Here is a 19,836-nt window from a genome sequence, read left to right on the forward strand (position 1 = left end):
TGACTTTAATCTCAGAATTCTTACTTTTTCTCAGAATTCTGACTTTAATCTCAGAATACTGACTTTTTCCTCAGAATTTTGACTTTAATCTCAGAATACTGACTTTAATCTTAGAATACTAACTTTAATCTAAAAATTCTGACTTTTTTTCTCAGAATTCTGACTTTAATCTTAGAATACTAACTTTAATCTCAAAATTCTGACTTTTTTTTTTAGAATTCTGACTTTAATCTCAGAATTATGAATTTTTTCTCAAAATTTCTGACTTTAATCTCAGAATTCTGACTTTTTTCCCATATTAAACTGAAATAAAATTTAAGAATCAGTTAACTTTTTTATCTTTTTCAGTGGCCCCAATCCTCACTTTATAGCTAACATTATCTTTATATATATATATATATATATATATATATATATATATATATATATATATATATATATATATATATATATATATATATATCTTTACCATAAATCTAAATCTTCTCCTATTGAAATTCTTATTGTGTTGTATTAAGAATTAAGTTTTCCATGCTATATTATTGTTTCATAACTTTCATGTTTCCATTTCTGCCTGGAAATAATTTCTCTCGAAAGTGCGAACAGAGGCGAAAAAAAGCCCCGCCCATTTTCCCTGGAGAGACGCTTTTCCTTCACATCCAGCATTTATCATGGAGCTGAATGAAGAACAACAGAAAGCTGCAGAGTTTGAACTGCGTCGCTGTCTGCCTCGATCATTAAAGGTCCGTTTGCTACAATTATGGTCACCACGTGGATTTATTTAACGAACATGCCTACACTTTGCAACCCACCTATTTCTGTTACCAGTCTTTGGATTAAAGCTGTGCGCCTTATTTTATTTCAACAGATTTATGGTTTCTTGGTCCTCAGAAACAGAGTGAAATCAGATCCATACGTTGTTTTAGTGGACAGATGGCCAGGGTTCAGTGTAATTATCTGCAAACCCAAGTATGAACAGGTAATAATAGTTTGAATAACTCCATGCAGACATTATTTCTGTGTTCCAGGACATAAAGTTCTGCACATCTGCCTTTGTTTCAGAAAAGTGATCTATTCAAAGACACAATGGTTTTTGCAAAGGATGAAGTCCTTCTCATGGAAACGATAAGGAAAACCTCTGTAATTGACTGGAGCAGGTATCTTTGTCTTGGTAAGAACGTATTTATCTTTATGGTTTAAACTAAATCCTCCAGTTTGTGATCCGATTAACTCATTTTACTCCACGACTTCAAGTTAAAATGTTGCTTTAGACTTTATTGAGTCCAAAGTCCCCTTTCAGTTATTCACAGATATGAAGACAGCATCTGCATGGATCACAAAGTCTTTATGCAGTACTACACCTTAACTGTAAGAAACTTATTTTCTTATCAGTCTTCAAGAAGCCTTTTCATATTTACATTGTTAAAATGCTCCACTTGTACATAGTATAGAAACAGTGCACCTGCAGGGACTGATGATTTAAATGAATCAACTGTGCTGTATTAAAAAAAAAACAGAACCAGATGCTTCTTCCTTATTTCTCCTAATTTGCACAAATTCTCTTTTTCTGTTTTATTGACAAGCAATAAAGTCAGAGTAAAAATATGCTTCCTTATTTATAATAGAGTGCCTTGCAAAATTATTCATACCCTATCACATATTATAATCCTTAGGAAAACGGCTTATTGTTGGACCTGTCTCCACCAGCTCTGTATATCTCGAAACAAATATCTGACCAATATTTGATTTCTTATGGCAATTAACGGCCCTTCAATTTTTCCCTGACCTGTCTGAATTCACACATCTCTCTAACAAACCAAGGTCTTTGCAGTGCAATACACCCAGATGGGCTCTGTTAACTGATTAGATTACTAAAGATAGCAATTGCACTTTAAGTATCCAGCATCATGTACAAATTCACACCTCAATCTTCATCTTATTCATAAAATACCCTGCATGTGTTCTTTTTGTACTTTTTTCTGTCAATATAATATTCCAGTAAAAACCATTGACATTTGTGTTTGAAAGGTGACAAACCATGCAATCCACTGCAGACAGATGTTATATTAATCTTATTTATGGAAAAAATGCACACCAGGTTTTACTCGAGCTGTGATTGCTTGTGTTATAGGGATCAGTCTTCCACACATGGAAATCATTAAAACAGCTGCATCAGAAAGGAATGTTCCCAGCTACAAACTGTCCATTTGTCACATGATGATCCTGGACGATGCATCCAAGCTACCCGCTATAGACTGGTACAACCAACTTTACAAAACACAAAAACAATGTATATAAAGTTATTAAAATAATGTCTTATTAACATAACAGAAACCTCTCTGAAATGTTTTTCTGTCTTTTGTGCATCAGCTCAGGGATCAGCATCGACTCCCTGGATGAATCCCACATCGACTTGGTGAATCAGACATGGAAGTTTTCAAAGAACCAAGAGGCTGTTAGGATGATCCGCAACATGGTTACAAACTTCCCGTCCTGCTGTGTGATGGATGCCGAAGGAAAGCCTGTGTCCTGGATGTTGACCTATGTGTCCTGTGCCCTTGGAATGCTGTATACTTTGCCGGAGCACAGAGGGAAAGGCTACGCTAAAGTCCTGATTAGCAGCATGGCTAAGAAACTCATTGGTCAGGGATACCCGGTGTTCTGCTTCATAGAGGAGGAGAACAAAGTCTCCTACAAGCTCTTCAAAAGCATGGGCTTCTCAGAGGACCCCTCCTATAGAGAAGCGTGGTTTGGATTCAATCATTTATAAATGCTTCCATACAAGAACATCAACTTATATATTAGTTGAAACATTAAAAAAAAAATCATAATTACAAGGTGTGAGCACGTTATTTGCATTTGTTTCAAAAACAATAAGAGCTGAGAATAAATAGAAAAAACATTTCTAATTTTTTAGTTTCTATTTCAGGCTTCAGTTATCAAGCTGGAACTTTGTCAGTGCAGATCTCTTGACACGTCTCACTTTTCAGGAGATGGACTTGATGAAGCACTTGATCTGAAAAAGAAAATGTGTATATATTACACTAGAAAAAATGAGATAAAGGAAAAACTATTACTTAATTATGAATTTATCGCTCAGCGTTTGGACTTAATGCCTTTTACAGTAGAATGATCAGACTTTTTTCCTCCCAGGAACCAAGAGGTGGACATTGAACAACAATCAATAAATTCAAAACCAAAGATTAGAGCAGATAATCCCTATCAAAGACACCTTTAATCCCTGTATTAGACCTCAAAGCATTAGTACAATCAAAGATGCTCAAAGCTTTTGTGGCTACTCTTTCCTTTTTTTTATGCCCTTATGGTGCCCCAATAGCTTCATATTAAATATCCATTGGTGAGACAACAGGCTGGTCAGTGGTGCAGTGAGTAGCACTACTGCCTAGGTTCGATTCCCAGCCCGGGGTCTTTCTGCATGTAGTTTGCATGCGTGGGTTCTCTCCAGATTCTCCAGCTTCCTCCCACAGTCCAAAAACATGACTTAATTTAAGTTAATTGGCTTATCTAAATTCTCCTTAGATATGAGTGTGTGCGTGAATGATTGTTTGTCTCCGTCTTGCCCTGTGAAGGACTGGTGACCTGTCAAGGGTGTACCCCACCTCTCGCCCATAGACAGCTGGAGATAGGCACCAGCACCCCTGGTGAACCCGCTTGGGATAAGCATGACAGAAAGTGGACGGATGGATGGATAGTCAGACAACAGATGGGCAAAAAAAAAAATTATTTTTACAATAAATATTTTGGTTTAGACTAAGAAATTACCTTTATTTTCAATATATTTCTTCATGTGTCTTTAAACTAAATGGCCACCTGACATTTCCCGGTAAGCCTTCTGTCTAACCTTTAGACATCCCCTGTTTGTAATAGAACAGCACTTTGTCCTTTACTAGAACATTTCACAAGGTTCTTATTGAGACAATGTGATCTTTGACCAATACTGTGTTGATTCTCTATAGAATATGAGTCAACCATTCTCACCCAACAGGATTTGTTTAGGATTTAATCCTGTGGTCTAAAATAGCTATGAAACAGGGTTCACTCTGTATATAGTCGAACATTTCTATGTTGGTTTGGTCACATGTTTTGGATCCTTTTCCTGCTCAAATATCCCTGGATCATCACTTTGCAGTGGTGTTCAGAAAAACAAAGTCATCAATATTAGTATTAAATATGCCAGAAAAACTATGCAAACAGTGCCATAGGTCGTTCCCACATATTTGTCCTTGATTCTTGTTCCTGACAAACAGGAACAAGACTCTGGTGTAAAAACAGCTTTAAACTGATTCAGCAAGGACACCGATGGCTTTTAAAAGTGTTTCTTTGAAAGAAAAACAGGGCCACAGCATCACAGATTGCTCCCATGCATGAATAGACATGAGGTTCCTCTTTAATATTCCCTCTAATTTTTCATATGCCCAGGCATACACACAAGCCCCTGAGTACTCTGCTCACTGTGAGAACATCTGATATGCACGCTGTATCCACACACCAATAATAAATTTGTTATAAACCCATGATCATAACAAGTTGCACTGTTAATTAAAAGAATATGTGATTACAGCAGCAGTTTGAATTGGTTTACTTTTAATTTAAGTGATTTGGCACAATTAAAATGAAAGAAACAAAATTGTTGCGCTTTTTCCACATGTCATCCTCACTTCTCCAATGGTTGTCCAAATATGCTACTTCATGACAATTTCTGGATGCTGTAGATATTCATTAAACTAAATATTCTTTCACATTCAGCACTGGATGATTGAAATGTAGCACAAATATCCACAAGTAGTGAGATCTCCTTGAAGTCCTCACATCAAGCTCAGCAGCCACTAGAATGTACTGATTTACCACTGTTTACTTTTTTGCTTCATTATGTACTTGAATTTAGCTGAACAAAAGTGACATGGAGCAGATGCATCTTAAACGGATATCAGGGCTGTTACAAATTGGTGAGAGTTTCATTGTTCTGGCCTCCACATATTCTACTTCCTGTTGGGTTCTTTATTTAGGTGCATTTAGCTCTTTTAAGCACTGAATAATGACATTTACTGATCTTTTCTTAAGGGACACTCATATCTTTTTAAACATGTTCATCCAAATACAACTCTTAAATGTATTAAAATGTATTAATAAAGCTCATTTGATAGTGATATTTGAAACTGGCATGGAAGATTAGATCATGTGCCAGAACAGCTGATTTTAGTAAAGCTGGCTGGCACATGCAGCATGACCTGAGGTCATTTGTGATCATGATTATAAAGACAAGATGATCTAAGACCTCATAAACAGGTAGTTGTTTTTCATATTTTCATTGTTGGTTTTAAGTTAAAAATGATACATAAAAAATCTTATTGGCCTAATTGATTTACAGCTTGTTTTGAATTTTATTTTTTGTGCTACATGGATTTTCTTATGCACTGAAAATGTGCTAGCAGTGCACAATTGTGCAAGCGTGCAACGACATTTGTTCTGTTTTTCGCCACACTAAACATGTTTGATGCTGAAAAAGATCAGCTAAATCCCATAAAACCTTATCAGTTTTAAGTGCATTTTCTACTAGGATTTAGCAAATTCAACACCAGTTTGATAGTGATTGTAGGAAAAAATAAAAAACATTTTTTCCCCCTGGCATCACACCCAAACTACATATATTTAAAGTTCATCAGGGCTCCAAATTAGGACACACTTTGTTAATAATAATTGTGAAAAGAGCAGAATAGAAGTGGAAAACTGAATTTAAAATATTCTACCTGGGTTACATAAAGACATAAATTTGTAAGAACTGTGAAGTGTAGAAAAGATAAAAAAATTTTAACGGAACAAGAGAAATGCTCACTTTGTCATCGTGACAGTATTTTTTATGTAATTCCTCAGGGTCTGTCTGGTAGTTTGTCACTTTTCTGGTCTGTTCTCTAATAGTGAGCCATGGAGATTGCAAAATGGCGCCATGGATGACATCCATTGTGCTTCCCTTTCTTGCTTTTTATGAGATTTAAAATGTCTTCATTGAGAGAAAACTGAAACCAAAAGCAAATTTATGGTTCAGTGCACTAAGGTGAGAATTAACGCACATTCTGTATCTGCTTTAACTTTCACCAGTGAGATTAATTTAAAAAGGGATTGCAGGGAATATCCAAAATTGTGTAACCAGATTTTTAAATCTATTTTATTTCTCGAAATGGGATTTATGGAAACAGGCTCAAATTAGAAGTAATTTTTATTTCTTATTTAAATGTCACATTGAAGCGGTGTGCACATTCACATTCAATTCAGCTTGCCTCTTTAAGAATATGCACGCTGATCAGACTGTCAATCAGCCTAAACCTCCCTTCTCATTTCGATCCTGCCGCATCGGTAATCAGTTTTCTGACCGATATGTTAACATCACACATTTTTAGTCTGATCAACCATTTATTCTGGCAAAGAAAATGTTAAAAAAAAAATAATAATAAAAAAAAAAAAATAAATAAATAAAAATCATTGCTACCTGGGTTCACTGAAATCTTCAAGACGTAATAACCATGTTTTCCAGTACTCTGACATCAGCTCTGCGTTTACCTGGTGAGCATGAGCCGGTGTGCCATCTTTGTAGGCAACAACTATAAGCCCATTTTCAACCTGCAGTGACAAGAAAATAAAAACTGTTTTTTTTTTTTTTAAAGGACTCACAATTCAGAGAAAATAATGGGTATTTTACTACATCGATCACCTGGTATTTGTAGTTGTCATCACTGTTCAGAGCCCCAGCATATGCTGCTATTTGAAGAGGGTTGTCATAGGTGTTGCTGAGGAATGGTTTGGGTTTTTCCGAAGTTTTCCAATCTATAACACACAACACACCCCTGTGGAAAGGAGAATATTATGAGAGACATGAAGGTTAGACGAAAAAGTGAAAAAGTCAGTTTCAGAAGAGTTTTACTTGTAGCGAGCAACACAGTCCACAATTCCCAAGTAATTCAGGGCACTGTGCTGCGCAGTGCTTTCAATGGCCCTCACTGCTCTTACGTCCTCTAATACGTGAGAGATGCTTTGGACGTATCCTTGTACTTCAGGAGGAAACTCTGATGTCTCCAAGAGATTCCCACTTTTCCATCTTTCGGCAGAGGTCAGAATGCCCTCCAGAGCCGCATGGAAATCTTTCCCTTGTTTGAAAAGATCTGGGAAAAAGACATGAAATTAGTTTCCAGTGCATTACACTCATTTGATTAGTAGTATTATTATTAAAGGATACACTGGTGACTAGGGCAGTATAACCATCGTTTCATAAGATTTTAGTGTTTATCTAATTATTAAATGCTTTCTAGATATAATGCTTTTAGCAGTAGCTGGGTTTCAGCTAGTGATGGATCCAGCTAGACTAATGCATCTGCGCATGAGTCATGCTCTTAAAGTGAGCATTGTTTCATGACAATGTGTCATGTGTCAAACACAGGGGCCGTTTCCAACCTACGCACTAAACTATGTTTATAAGCTGAGCTCATCTGACAATGAGATCCATCTAGCTAAACAAATCTCTGATCTTTTGCGGTTTATTATCAAATCGGTCAGGAAATATAGAGCAGCTTCAATGCAAATGAAAAGTTTCAGGCGTGAGGGACTATGTTTATCTTATATTTGTTTTACGTTTTTTGTTATGTCCAGGGGCGGAGCTAGTTGGGGGGGCAGGGGTGGCCATAGCCACCCTTAGCCAATCAATGTCAACCCCAACCATTTTTTTTTTACCTCTAATACAGATGGTGGCAGCAGTAATACTCTCAAGTAGAATATTGATTTTCATTTTTCATGTATTACTTACTATTTTTTCATGTATTCATAACTTCTTGACAACAAAAACACTGTGGTTAATTATGCACATCAATATAGTAACATTAAAGATGATAAGTACAGAATTCATGCTCTTTTCAGAACTAAATTTGTGTTATATGAGGTCAGGAGAAGATCGTGTGCCTCTGCAAGTCATCTAGGAGTCTTTTATAAATTACTATTTTAATAAAAACATATTAAATAATCAATTTATGTAAATATTAGTACTTGTAAATATCAATATTATGCAGAATGTTGATAAAAGTAGGTAAGTAATGAAAAATGAAAAGATTCTCCCCAAAACTCAAACCTGAAAGAATTTTATTCACTATACCTTTTATCCAAAAAGCACGGATGTTTAAATATATGCTTTTAACAGTTAGAAAAGGCTTTAGGAAAGTATAGTCTTTGGCATGACCGGTCAATGTACATTGGTTATTGCCTGGCCACCCTTATAAAAACTTTCTGGCTACGCCTCTGGTTATGTCATCCGGTTCCTCTTAGTTATCACTCTAGTTATCTGGATTTAAATTAAATTCAAACTGACTATAAGTTTACCGTATTTACTGTATTTAAATTTTTTTTTTTTTTTATTCTAGTCCACAAGCACCCAAGGTCATCAAAGTATCAACACAGTATTAATACAGTTTGGCAATAAAAAATGTGTCTGGATGCCTCATTAACCATCACTAGTGTCAGATTAGAAAAACAATGTTAATGTATTATTCTCTGGTCATGTTTTTTTTTTTTTTTTTTTGGCCAAAAATATTTCAAAACACATGCATTTCTCTTTCTACCATAGAACAAGTGTTTGGATCTCTGTCCACCCATTAAAAGAACCTTACTCTGGCTGTATGCCTTGAAGCCTTCCTCCCCAAGCTCAGCGATCATCCTCCTCTTCCATCTCTCCAGGTAGAAGCTCTGCTCTGAAGAAAGGGTCTGCTGAAGAATGCGAGTCACACTCGGGACAAACGGTCTCCCCTGTCCCCGATTTAACATAATCCGGGTTGGTGGTCCGGTCTCTGGATCCTCAGTTTCTAGAGCTCGTTCAGAGTTTAAGAGAGAATAGAGTATTTTCGGTACCCTGGGTTCATTCCGTGAAGGCATCTGCGCTTTGACAACCGGTCCATACATCTGATCGTCTTCAGCCTGAAGGCTTTCTGGGGTCTGAGAGCTGACCCGGGAGGACATGACGGATTTTACAAGAGAGGAATAGCGCTCACTGTCCACAGAGCTGTAGGGACTGTTTTTCCTGGGGGATGTGAGGCGGTGAACAACGGAGAATTGACACACAGTGAGGGAGGTGCGTTCAGGGACCATGACGCCTCCACAGAACAAAACGCGGCTCAAAACGAACATTCTTGCGGTTTCAACACAACGGAAGCACAGAACGATGAAACGCGTAACTGGTAGTTTCGCGTTTTAAAGCAAAGTTTAGCACTGTTTTGTTTTGGGCACTTGTCTCGACATGTTCCAGCTACCGCCCATGTAAACAGTCGCGTTTCTAAACGACGCGCCTGAAGCTGGAACTGAAACTGGTAGACGGGAAGTGAAGTTTCTGGAGTGGCTTCATGACAGCAAAGAGATACAGAAATAAACTACATTACCCAACTTGGAAGGGTGTAACCTTGAAACACGTCCCACTAGATGAATGGAGACCCGTGACTTCGTTCCTCAGCATAGATACTTATTGTCAAATTATAGCCTGCTTATTAAAGGAATAGTACACCCAAAACATGATTAGCCTTCATTTTCTACTCACCTCCATGCTGAACAACACTCTGGAGTACTTTTTTGATATCTCAAATGCATCTGGAGATCTGGGAGGCTTCTTGCTGTCTGCTGACATTCAAATAATGGAGGTCCATGGCGCCCGAGACAGAAAGGTCCATAAAAGTCCACAAAAACGTGTCAATATTCCTCCATACTGCTCGTCCAATGTAATCCAAGTGTCCTGAGTGGGTAGCATCCAGAATTTACTCGAAAAGAAGTAATTTAGAATGTTTTTAGAGCATAAACAGTAGTGTATAGGATTTCCTAATAGCGCCCCCATGCGCGCTCACGATTCTACGGAAGCCGGCAGACCAAACCGGAAGGAAGTGCGCATTCAGCGTCTGGTCTGCCGATAATGCAAGCGTAGAAGAAGAAATGTGCTGTTTACCTGTGCAAAGAAAGAAACAACGAAAGAAAAATGTCTGAGGACTTCAGTGTTGAGGAAGAGCATGAGTTCTTTGCCGAGCTGAATGCGCTGGTTTGGTCTGCCGGCTTCCGTAGAATCGTGAGCGCGCATGGGGGCGCTATTAGGAAATCCTATACACTACTGTTTAGGCTCTAAAACGTTCTAAATGACTTCGTTTCGAGTAAATTCTGGATGCTACCCACTCAGGACACTTGGATTACATTGGACGAGCAGTATGGAGGAATATTGACAAGTTTTTGTGGACTTTTGTGGACCTTTCTGTCTCGGGCGCCATAGACCTCCATTATTTGAATGTCAGCAGACAGCAAGAAGTCTCCCAGATCTCCAGATGCATTTGAGATATCAAAAAAGTACTCCAGAGTGTTGTTCAGCATGGAGGTGAGTAGAAAATGAAGGCTAATCATGTTTTGGGTGTACTATTCCTTTAATATAATAATTAATAATAATAATAATAATAATAATAATAATAATAATAATAATAATAATAATAATAATAATAATAATTATTATTATTATTTTACTTTTTTGCCTTTATCTAACCAGATAGAACTCATTAAAATCAAGATCTGTCTTAATTTGTGTCTTAAAGTGTTTCACAAGGGTAACTCAAACAAGAAAGTTAAACAAAGTTTCAAAACATAAATTGTGAACCCTTTGACAATTTAAAATGGTTAAGTTATATTTACAGCAAAAACATAAATATAATAATTTTATATAATTTAATATATGAAACACGGGCACTTTTGATAAAAGAGAGCAGAACTTTTTACAAAAATAAACATTGATATTTATGATTGAATATTCTTGATTAATATTTAATATGACATTTTATGCAAGTTCCAATAACTATGATAATTTAGATAAACTAATGATAACTTGGAGAAATTCTGAAATCCATTAAAGCACCAATTCTGATATATGTATTTAAAATGTATTTATTTTGTAGCTCGAAAATATATACTTTGATTCACCCATAAGGTAATTGAACTGTAGAATGGAAATGTTGGCAGTATAGCTTTCACAAACAAGTTTTAAATGTGATTTTTAAATGTGTGTATAGTTATTTGGATGTTTTTTTTTTATGCAGTATCCATCAGATTAATCTTTTAATTATTTAGTTATTTGTGATTTATTTCAATGTAAAGCTTTTGCAAGAGTTTTATCATAAAAAAGAACACTTACAAAAACTATGTCGGTGTCTACAGGTGTAATGTTTACACGCTTCCTTGAGAAATTATGCTCTATGCATTTTTCTAGGTCATTATCGTTACTGGTTTAAGAAAGTTTTCAAATTTTTATGTGGATAAAAAAAACGTTGTATTGACCATGGATTTGATTGATTAAAATTCATCCAATAGCGTCGTTAGTGAAACAATTTCTGACCAATCACATCGAAGTAAGGTGGGGTTTAAATCTTCATCATCGGGATTGGGGCGGAGCAACAGTTTGACAGCCTGTTAGATAGCTAACAGCCACCGAAAAGACGGCTTCCTGCATCTAGTTTGATTTAGTTTGACCTTCTATTTTCCTGGGGGTTTCTTTGTTTTGTTAATTAGCTTGCTATCATGACGTCCATAGATGACAGTAACAAGGAAAAGGTACAGTAACTCCGTATTGCTGTGTAATTTGAGACTGTGTTACGCTTCTTTTTAGCAAAGTTGTTGACTGGTTTCTGTTAGCCTTTGGCTAAAATTGCTCAACGGTATATCGATAGCCTGATCAATGAGTTACATTTAAAAAAAGTGATGTCTATAAGTTTTAATGATCGTTTGCTTTTGAGTTCTCGCTGAATTAAGGTGTTGGAGTTGAAAAGTTACCTCTTCTTTTTTTCTTGTTATCACCGATTAGCGGTAAAGTAGCGAGAATCAAACGCTATTTTTTTTTTTAACTATTAATTCAAAAAAAGTAATCTGTGTAGGACAGGTCATACTGTAGGCTAATCTCTTTCTTCATTAATCTGTTACATATCTTCTAACTTGAGTTTTATCGGAAAGGTTTAACTGTTTTCCTCAGAAATAAATGGTAAGAGTAAGCTACAGGAGAAGTTATTTTGTATTCTTTTGGGAAAAAAAGTTAAATCAAACACTTAATGTTAATCATTTGTGTAAGGTTTTCTAATGATTAAGGAGTTGACTTGATTTCAGCAGTGTTTGCACAAAATGGGTGTGGGGCCTAGCTTCTAAGCTCCTCCAGGCTCTTCCTGCATACTACAAGGATGAAGTACAGGTGCTGGTCATAAAATTAGAATATCATGAAAAAGTAGATTGATTTCAGTAATTCCATTTAAAAAGTGAAACTTGTATATTATATTCATACATTACATACAAACTCATATATTTCAGATGTTTATTTTGTTTAATTTTGATGATTACAAATGACAACAAATGAAAATCTCAAATTCATCATATCAGAAAATTAGAATATTACTGAAGACCAATAAAAACAAAGGATTTATAGAAATGTTGGCCAACTGAAAAGTATGAACATGAAAAGTATGAGCATGTACAGCACTCAGTATTTAGTTGGGCCTCCTTTGGCCTGTATTACTGCAGCAATGCGGCGTGGCATGGAGTCGATCAGTCTGTGGCACTGCTCAGGTGTTATGATAGCCCAGGTTGCTCTAATAGTGGCTTTTAGCTCTTCTGAATTGTTGGGTCTGGTGTATTGCATCTTCTTCTTCACAATACCCCATAGATTTTCTATGGGGTTAAGGTCAGGAGAGTTTGCTGGCCAATTAAGAACAGGGACACCATGGTCCTTCAACCAGGTACTGGTAGCTTTGGCACTGTGTGCAGGTGCCAAGTCCTGTTGGAAAATGAAATCTGCATCTCCAAAAAGTTGGTCAGCTGCAGGAAGCATGAAGTGCTCTAAAACTTCCTGGTATGTGGCTGCGTTGACCCTGGACCTCAGAAAACACAATGGACCAACACCAGCAGATGACATGGCACCCCAAACCATCACTGACTGTGGAAACTTTACACTGGACTTCAAGCAACGTGGATGAAGTGCCTCTCTTCTTTTCCTCCAGACTCTGGGACCTTGATTTCCAAAGGAAATGCAAAATTTACTTTCATCAGAGAACATGACTTTGGACCACTCACCAGCAGTCCAGTCCTGTTTCTCTTTAGCCCAGGCAAGACGCTTCTGACGCTGTCTGTGGTTCAAGAGTGGCTTGACACAAGGAATGCGACAGCAGAAACCCATGTCTTTCATACGTCTGTGTGTGGTGGTTCTTGAAGCACTCACTCCAGCTGCAGTCCACTCTTTGTGAATCTCCCCCACATTTTTGAATGGGTTTTGTTTCACAATTCTCTCCAGGGTGCGGTTATCTCTCTTGCTTGTACACTTTTTTCGACCACATCTTTTCCTTCCCTTCGCTTCTCTATTAATGTGCTTGGACACTGAGCTCTGTGAACAGCCAGCCTCTTTAGCGATGACCTTTTGTGTCTTGCCCTCCTTGTGCAAGGTGTCGATGGTCGTCTTTTGGACAACTGTCAAGTCAGCAGTCTTCCCCATGATTGTGTAGCCTATAGAACTAGACTGAAAGACCATTTAAAGGCTTTTGCAGGTGGTTTGAGTTAATTAGCTGATTAGAGTGTGGCACCAGGGGCCATCAATTTTGAACCTTTTCACAATATTCTAATTTTCTGATATGATGAATTTGAGATTTTCATTTGTTGTCATTTGTAATAATCAAAATTAAACAAAATAAACATCTGAAATATATGAGTTTGTATGTAATGTATGAATATAATATACAAGTTTCACTTTTTAAATGGAATTACTGAAATCAATCTACTTTTTCATGATATTCTAATTTTATGACCAGCACCTGTATTATAAATGTTACACTTTAATTCAACTCTTATGGTCGTAGCTGGACTAGTGAAGGGTCTGGAAATCCTCTTCAGAAATTAAACTATAACATGTCTTACTCTAAATGAGATTAGAAATAATAATCCTACCATACAGTAGATGTAAGCTGCTATTATTGTTGCTTTTATTGCCTTTGTAGCCTTGTTTAGTTTGCTTATGCTCATATACTATACATGGTGTGATAGATTATTTAGTGGGTCTGAAGACTCAGAGTCTTTTGAACCAGTAGGTTGTTGTTCTCTGGTTTATATTCTGTTTTGGGATTTAACTTCTAAAGCAAGAGTGGAATGGGACGGTGGGAAAAGGCTTTAGGTTTGCAACACTAGTCTCTGTAAACAGTAATCCACTGAGCATTTTGTCTATTGTTTGGCTTTTAAACACAGCTGACTGAGGATTTGGAGGGATGCATTAACTAAATAATGCGCTACTGATACTTTCATATTTGAAATTTACAAATGCATCTCAACAAATGCAAATAGTGAGAAGGCTTGAATTAAGTTTTCATGAAGTCAAATTTGAGTTTCTTAGAGATGTAGAACTAGTCCAGTCTGAAGGCAACTTTCTAATTCAGAAATGTAATTCTCTATGTAAGTTTTAGGAAAACTTGATAGTTGTGCACCAGACATTTGTTGGCTCTCTGCAATGATGGTAAGACACAAAAGGTCATGGCCAACGTAGCTGACTGTTCAGAGCGTTTAATAAAGGGTTGAGTGGAAGGAAAACAGCACTGAAGGATTCAATGGGGATAACGTAGCCCTAAGAAGAGTTTGAAACGCATGTTCTTGAAGTGTGAAATTCATTATTTGAAGCAACACGTGAAATAAATGAATAAATAAAATAAAAAAAAGTAAAAAAATTATACCTAATGATTAAAAGAACTGGGCTGTTTATTTGTTGTCCAAAGTCCTCCGCTTAAAAGGAAAGTAAATTTAGGATTCCATTTAAAAACAAAGGCCCTAGTGGCACAGAACTTCAGTTTTTTTCGTGTTTAGTGGGAAGATTTTCCGCCCACCAGACCCATTAATGAAGACAAGCTAGGGGTGCCATTAAAGCAGCTTGGGGTTCCTTAACACCACAGCAGAGGCAGATGCTAATCGTCTCCCTGATACTCTTTATGGTGCACAAAATTCTGCAACCAAATATTACCTACTTATTACATACTTACTTTTCAGCAGTTGGATATTTCTCTATGAAAATATATTTCTATCAGTTCTTCATTTTCCTCCAAACTGAATTGCGGGTATCTGTTGTAAGCAATAATCATCAAAACTAACAGAAATTAACCTGTTAATATTAGACACATTTGTGTGCTTTGGATGTTAATGTGTCTCAGACTACTAAGTTATGTTCATTTTTCATCAGCTGCGCTCTGTGTCTGTGGACTTGAACAATGATGCCTCGCTTGTCATTGATATTCCTGATGCTCTATGTGAAAGGGATAAAGTCAAGTTCACAGTCCATACAAAGGTAAAAAAAAGGAAATGCCAATAAAAAAAAAAATCTGATTTCCATAAATGTCCCCTTTTGACATTATTTTCTAACGCTGAACATTATCTATTTTCCCAGACGACCTTGAGCTCCTTCCAGAAACCAGAATCCTCTGTTCCCCGGCAGCATGAAGATTTTATCTGGCTGCATGACACTCTGGTTGAAACCGAGGACTATGCTGGTCTAATCGTGAGTTTGACTGACAGAGATAAAAGCTACTCCATAATGTTTTCCTGCATGTACTACAAAATATGCAAATCTTTTGCATGAAAATTATGAAAGATTTAGGGTTATTTTTTTAATCCACTTTAAACCTTTTTATGCTCTTATTTCTCAATTATTTCTAGATCCCTCCAGCTCCCCCGAAGCCAGATTTTGAGAGCCCAAGGGAGAAGATGCACAAACTGGGGGAAGGCGAAGCCACAATGACTAAAGAGGAGTACACTAAAATGAAGCAAGAGCTGGAGGCGTGAGTTTACCATTCAACACAAGATTAAAAAATATCAATTCTTTTAATGACATGTAGCCAAAAGGCATGAACACATATTTTTGCTATTTATCTTCCAGTGAATATCTGGCTGTATTTAAGAAAACCGTTCAAGTGCACGAAGTCTTCTTGCAGAGATTGTCTTCGCACCCCGTTTTAAGCAAGGACAGAAACTTCCAGATTTTCTTGCAGTATGACCAGGATGTGAGTTTCTCTTAATGCTGACTTCCTTTTCCGAGCTGTCAGTTGGGAAGAAAGGAAGATGAGTTTAGTAGAGGCTTGTGACACATGCATCCTGCTGTGATCAGCAGTTAGACGTATCTCTATTTGCTAGCAGAACTCAGCCACTTTATATACTGAAATGAAGAGAGCCGTAAGATAATAGAACATATGCTACTGAGAAATATATCTGTGTCAAGATGACTCTCTCCTACACACCAGAGCATTATCTGAATTTATTGTTCCAAGATTTTATCACATGTTTATCAAATATAGACTCCTTTTTAGTCCTTTCTGGATTCTCTTATTTTAGCTCAGCGTGAGGAGAAAAAATGCCAAGGAAATGTTTGGAGGATTCTTCAAAAACATGGTGAAGTCTGCCGACGAGGTCCTCATCTCAGGAATTAAGGTGGAGCTTGGTTCACGATCATCTGCTCATAATGTTGATCACAGCGTAACAGTTGTGGCGTTATAGTAACTTCCTCATTTAACATTTTATGTTTTTGTTTCCTGAACAGGAAGTGGATGACTTTTTTGAGCAGGAGAAAACATTTTTGCTTGACTACTACAGCAAAATAAAAGATTCCACTGCCAAAGCTGAGAAAATGACACGTTCACACAAAAGTATTTCAACATATTAACATTTAATCTACATTTGAGATGTTATTCTTGCTCAATTCTAACTGTAATATCCATGTTGCAGATATCGCAGATGATTACATTCACATTTCTGCCACTTTGAACAGCATCTGCGCTGAGGACAGTACACCAAATAAGAAGTGAGGTTAAAACACATATGCCTAATAATAATAGATTTGTATTGCTATTGCTCAGATTCTTATCTCTTCACTTCAGGAACATGGAGAAGCTGTCAGACTTGTTTGAGAAGCTCAGAGTAAGTCTGACAATGTCGAACAACAATCTGAGACTCTTCTGAATGCTGTAATTGTATGAAACTACACATTTATGGCACCTGAATGTTTGCTTATATGTGTCTGTAGAAAGTGGAGGGAAGGGTAGCATCTGATCAGGAGCTGAAACTCACAGAGCTGCTGAGATACTATATGAGGGACATCCAGGCAGCTAAGGTAAGATATTTGCCAACCTCATAGAAAATGCTTTACTTTACATATGTCAACTGAGATTTCATTGCCTTGCAGATATATCCATTAAACCACTGTAAATTTTGTCATGGTATTCCCTCATACTACAAAGAGTTTCACTGAGCTTTTGTGGGGAAAAAATGGGGAAGACATGAAAAACTACTACAGACATGCATCATTATCCTTTCCATCATGCTAAACTATGTTTAAAATATTTCAGGACCTTCTGTACAGACGAGCCAGAGCATTAGTTGATTACGAGAACTCTAACAAGGCCTTGGATAAAGCCAGACTTAAGGGCAAGGATGTTGCCCAAGCAGAGGAACACCAGCGGCAGTGCCTACAGAAATTTGACAAGCTCTCAGAATCTGCTAAAAAAGGTTTGTCTATTGTTTTGTTACACACACAGACTTATTCTGTGCTTTTTTTCTTTAATCATAAAACATTTGACTTTCTTCTGTACAACCGTTGCAGAACTCACCAGCTTCAAGGGCAGACGAGTTGTTGCCTTCAAGAAAAATCTCATAGAAATGGCTGAGCTTGAGATAAAACATGCTAAGGTAGGCAGCATCGTCTTTTTCTTTCCCTTTGACTCGCTTTTTGTAGTCATAACATCATGCTTCAGAATATAGCACTATAAACAGTCATTGACATCCCTGGTAATTTGGGTGATGCCATAAAATCAGTTAAACATTTACAGCGGCAGCATGAGCCTAAATTAAAATTGCGTTTGCATAGCTAGAACATGACATAATGTTAAGAAAGTCTAAAGCTGCCTGAATATGTTGACCCAGCAAATCTGTTTTTTGTTTCTTCTTTTTTTTTATGAAGCATATTACTGCAAATGTTAAGGTGTGTACAGGATTGTTTTCCCAATACATTTGGGTTATATTTTACTGCTGTGTAGAGTCATAATTTAGAAACTGAATAAAAATCATTAGATTAACCACGTGTTTGCTTTTATTTCCACAGAACAATGTGGCTCTTTTGCAAGGATGCGTTGACGTCCTCAAGGGCAACTGACGCGTTAAAGTATTAATGTCCCAGCACCACCAAGTGACCAATCCTTGCAAATGGAAACCCAACATTCCCAGGATGTTTCATCGAAATGATGCCAGGCACGTCTCTGCTCTACCCTGGGTCTGAAGCGACTTAAAATCCCTGTAAGATACGCTGTATCTACTAAGCACAATGTCCTCATGTTTACAGAGTCCCTGTCCCCTGCTCTTTTGTCCACCTGTCTTATTTAATGTAGAGCTCTAGCTCAGTGTGAATGTCTCCTAAAAGTAAGGTTGCCATCATTAAGGCCTTCCATAAATATGCAGCATCTCTTAATTTTATGCACTTAGTTTTTGTTTAGCTTTTTTGGTCCTTCTTTTCCTTAAACACATTTTTGCCACCATTCTGACCCAAGCCTTCCTCTTCATTTATGCTTTTAGATAACTTTAAAAACAAGGTTACACTGTTTGTTTTTCATCATTCATGTACTTTTGGGATTTTTGTTTAGATTTTTTTTTTTCTAATGCAACTCTTCTATAAGTGGAAAAAAGTGTCTGCATCCTGCATTACATATATAAAAAAAAAGTCATGACTGAATTTATAAAAAAAAAAATAGAAATTAAAATGTTTTTTGTATGTTAAAAATTATTTCCACACCTGGTCCTTGTTTCATAGAGAACATGGCTCAAATTCAACTTAATTGTATAAATAAGATATTGAAACTAATTCTAAAGCAAATATCATAAACAAACATTAATAGGCAATCAGAGGACATTAACATCACCATGCTCCCCCACTATTATTCATCTTGAACATCTTTGATCTGTTTATTCTGTATTTTGGACAATGTAATGTGTTACTTTACTCATCCCGGTTGTTATTATTAGACTCACAAAATAAATCAGGTAAAAAAAAAACTGTTTACTTTAAATTAAAAAATATGCACCTAAAAGATGGAAAAAGGCTCTTCACAATCCTGCTCTAGCTTGTTGGAGGGTTACAATGAATCATATTTTTTTTTGTTAAAAAATGGAATGTATTTCTAAAGATTAAAACTGTTCACAATCTTTTTCATACTACCCTTTCTTACAGAAACAGCATTTTATGGATTTGTAATGGCATTGAATAAATTCTACTTTCATAAATATATATTTTTGTCATCGTTTCGATTTATTGTGGAGTTTTTCCTATCTTTTCATGACCCATTGGAAATTTATTAATGCATTTTAATCAATTAGAATAAGACGTTTTAAGGTTGTTGGTTTTTTTTTTTTATTCAATAGGGGAAACATAGATGGCATGCAGTGGTATATTTTTATTTATCTTAGCTTTGCTGATTTCGGCTTGCGTCAAATGAAATAATTTAAATCTTATTTCCATGAGATTAATTATGGGTTTGCAAAAAAGAAATAATGACCATCTGAAAAGCATATTTACATAATGTGTAGCATTTTTACTCAGTTTTTGGATGCAGCTCCTTTTGCCTAAATTGGCAGAATCATAGCATAAAGGTGCTCATCCTGGTGCACATCCTGGCTTGTTTGATGACAGATTTTTGCCTTTTTGCTGGCCTGCATCAATAATTGTCTCCTTTTTCCATAGTAACCCTATAAAATATATATGAACAACATTTTTTTATTTAT

At 36.5% G+C, this 19,836-nt stretch overlaps 3 protein-coding genes across 3 annotated transcripts; 2 read left to right on the top strand and 1 right to left on the bottom strand.

Annotated features, from left to right (window-relative positions):
- The first annotated feature begins 594 nt into the window (after positions 1-594).
- Positions 595-3,201, top strand: si:dkey-76k16.6 (uncharacterized protein LOC566817 homolog). Its single transcript, XM_038306847.1, has 5 exons — positions 595-743; positions 869-979; positions 1,063-1,171; positions 2,132-2,258; positions 2,371-3,201. Exons 1-5 carry the CDS (start codon positions 672-674, stop codon positions 2,768-2,770), a joined length of 819 nt encoding a protein of 272 aa, XP_038162775.1. The 5' UTR covers positions 595-671; the 3' UTR covers positions 2,771-3,201.
- Positions 1,657-9,212, bottom strand: mgme1 (mitochondrial genome maintenance exonuclease 1). Its single transcript, XM_038306824.1, has 5 exons — positions 8,667-9,212; positions 6,938-7,175; positions 6,728-6,860; positions 6,506-6,636; positions 1,657-3,016 (listed from the first exon to the last, which is right to left on the bottom strand). Exons 1-5 carry the CDS (start codon positions 9,178-9,180, stop codon positions 2,980-2,982), a joined length of 1,053 nt encoding a protein of 350 aa, XP_038162752.1. The 5' UTR covers positions 9,181-9,212; the 3' UTR covers positions 1,657-2,979.
- A 2,248-nt stretch (positions 9,213-11,460) lies between these two features.
- snx5 (sorting nexin 5) lies at positions 11,461-18,309 on the top strand. The gene is made up of 13 exons (XM_038306876.1): positions 11,461-11,619; positions 15,260-15,364; positions 15,464-15,574; positions 15,733-15,854; positions 15,953-16,076; positions 16,405-16,500; positions 16,610-16,715; positions 16,795-16,870; positions 16,947-16,986; positions 17,093-17,179; positions 17,415-17,574; positions 17,669-17,754; positions 18,167-18,309. Exons 1-13 carry the CDS (start codon positions 11,587-11,589, stop codon positions 18,215-18,217), a joined length of 1,197 nt encoding a protein of 398 aa, XP_038162804.1. The 5' UTR covers positions 11,461-11,586; the 3' UTR covers positions 18,218-18,309.
- The last annotated feature ends 1,527 nt before the right edge of the window (positions 18,310-19,836 follow it).

This window comes from Cyprinodon tularosa, unplaced genomic scaffold (genome assembly GCF_016077235.1).
Source record: "Cyprinodon tularosa strain WSP-4 unplaced genomic scaffold, ASM1607723v1 ctg116, whole genome shotgun sequence".
In the NCBI taxonomy this organism is placed as follows: domain Eukaryota; kingdom Metazoa; phylum Chordata; class Actinopteri; order Cyprinodontiformes; family Cyprinodontidae; genus Cyprinodon; species Cyprinodon tularosa.

What these genes read in the sequence shown, in the direction of transcription:
- si:dkey-76k16.6 (XM_038306847.1), top strand. Translation starts at nt 672, where the DNA reads ATGGAGCTGAATGAAGAACAACAGAAAGCTGCAGAGTTTGAACTGCGT. An exon ending in GCAAACCCAAGTATGAACAG is followed by an intron (nt 980 to 1,062) that starts GTAATAATAGTT and finishes CCTTTGTTTCAG; the next exon opens with AAAAGTGATCTATTCAAAGA. An exon ending in AAGCTACCCGCTATAGACTG is followed by an intron (nt 2,259 to 2,370) that starts GTACAACCAACT and finishes TTTGTGCATCAG; the next exon opens with CTCAGGGATCAGCATCGACT.
- mgme1 (XM_038306824.1), bottom strand. Translation starts at nt 9,180, where the DNA reads ATGTTCGTTTTGAGCCGCGTTTTGTTCTGTGGAGGCGTCATGGTCCCT. An exon ending in GACTGTGTTGCTCGCTACAA is followed by an intron (nt 6,861 to 6,937) that starts GTAAAACTCTTC and finishes TCCTTTCCACAG; the next exon opens with GGGTGTGTTGTGTGTTATAG. An exon ending in ATGACAACTACAAATACCAG is followed by an intron (nt 6,637 to 6,727) that starts GTGATCGATGTA and finishes TTGTCACTGCAG; the next exon opens with GTTGAAAATGGGCTTATAGT.
- snx5 (XM_038306876.1), top strand. Translation starts at nt 11,587, where the DNA reads ATGACGTCCATAGATGACAGTAACAAGGAAAAG. An exon ending in AGGACTATGCTGGTCTAATC is followed by an intron (nt 15,575 to 15,732) that starts GTGAGTTTGACT and finishes AATTATTTCTAG; the next exon opens with ATCCCTCCAGCTCCCCCGAA. An exon ending in AATGACACGTTCACACAAAA is followed by an intron (nt 16,716 to 16,794) that starts GTATTTCAACAT and finishes TCCATGTTGCAG; the next exon opens with ATATCGCAGATGATTACATT.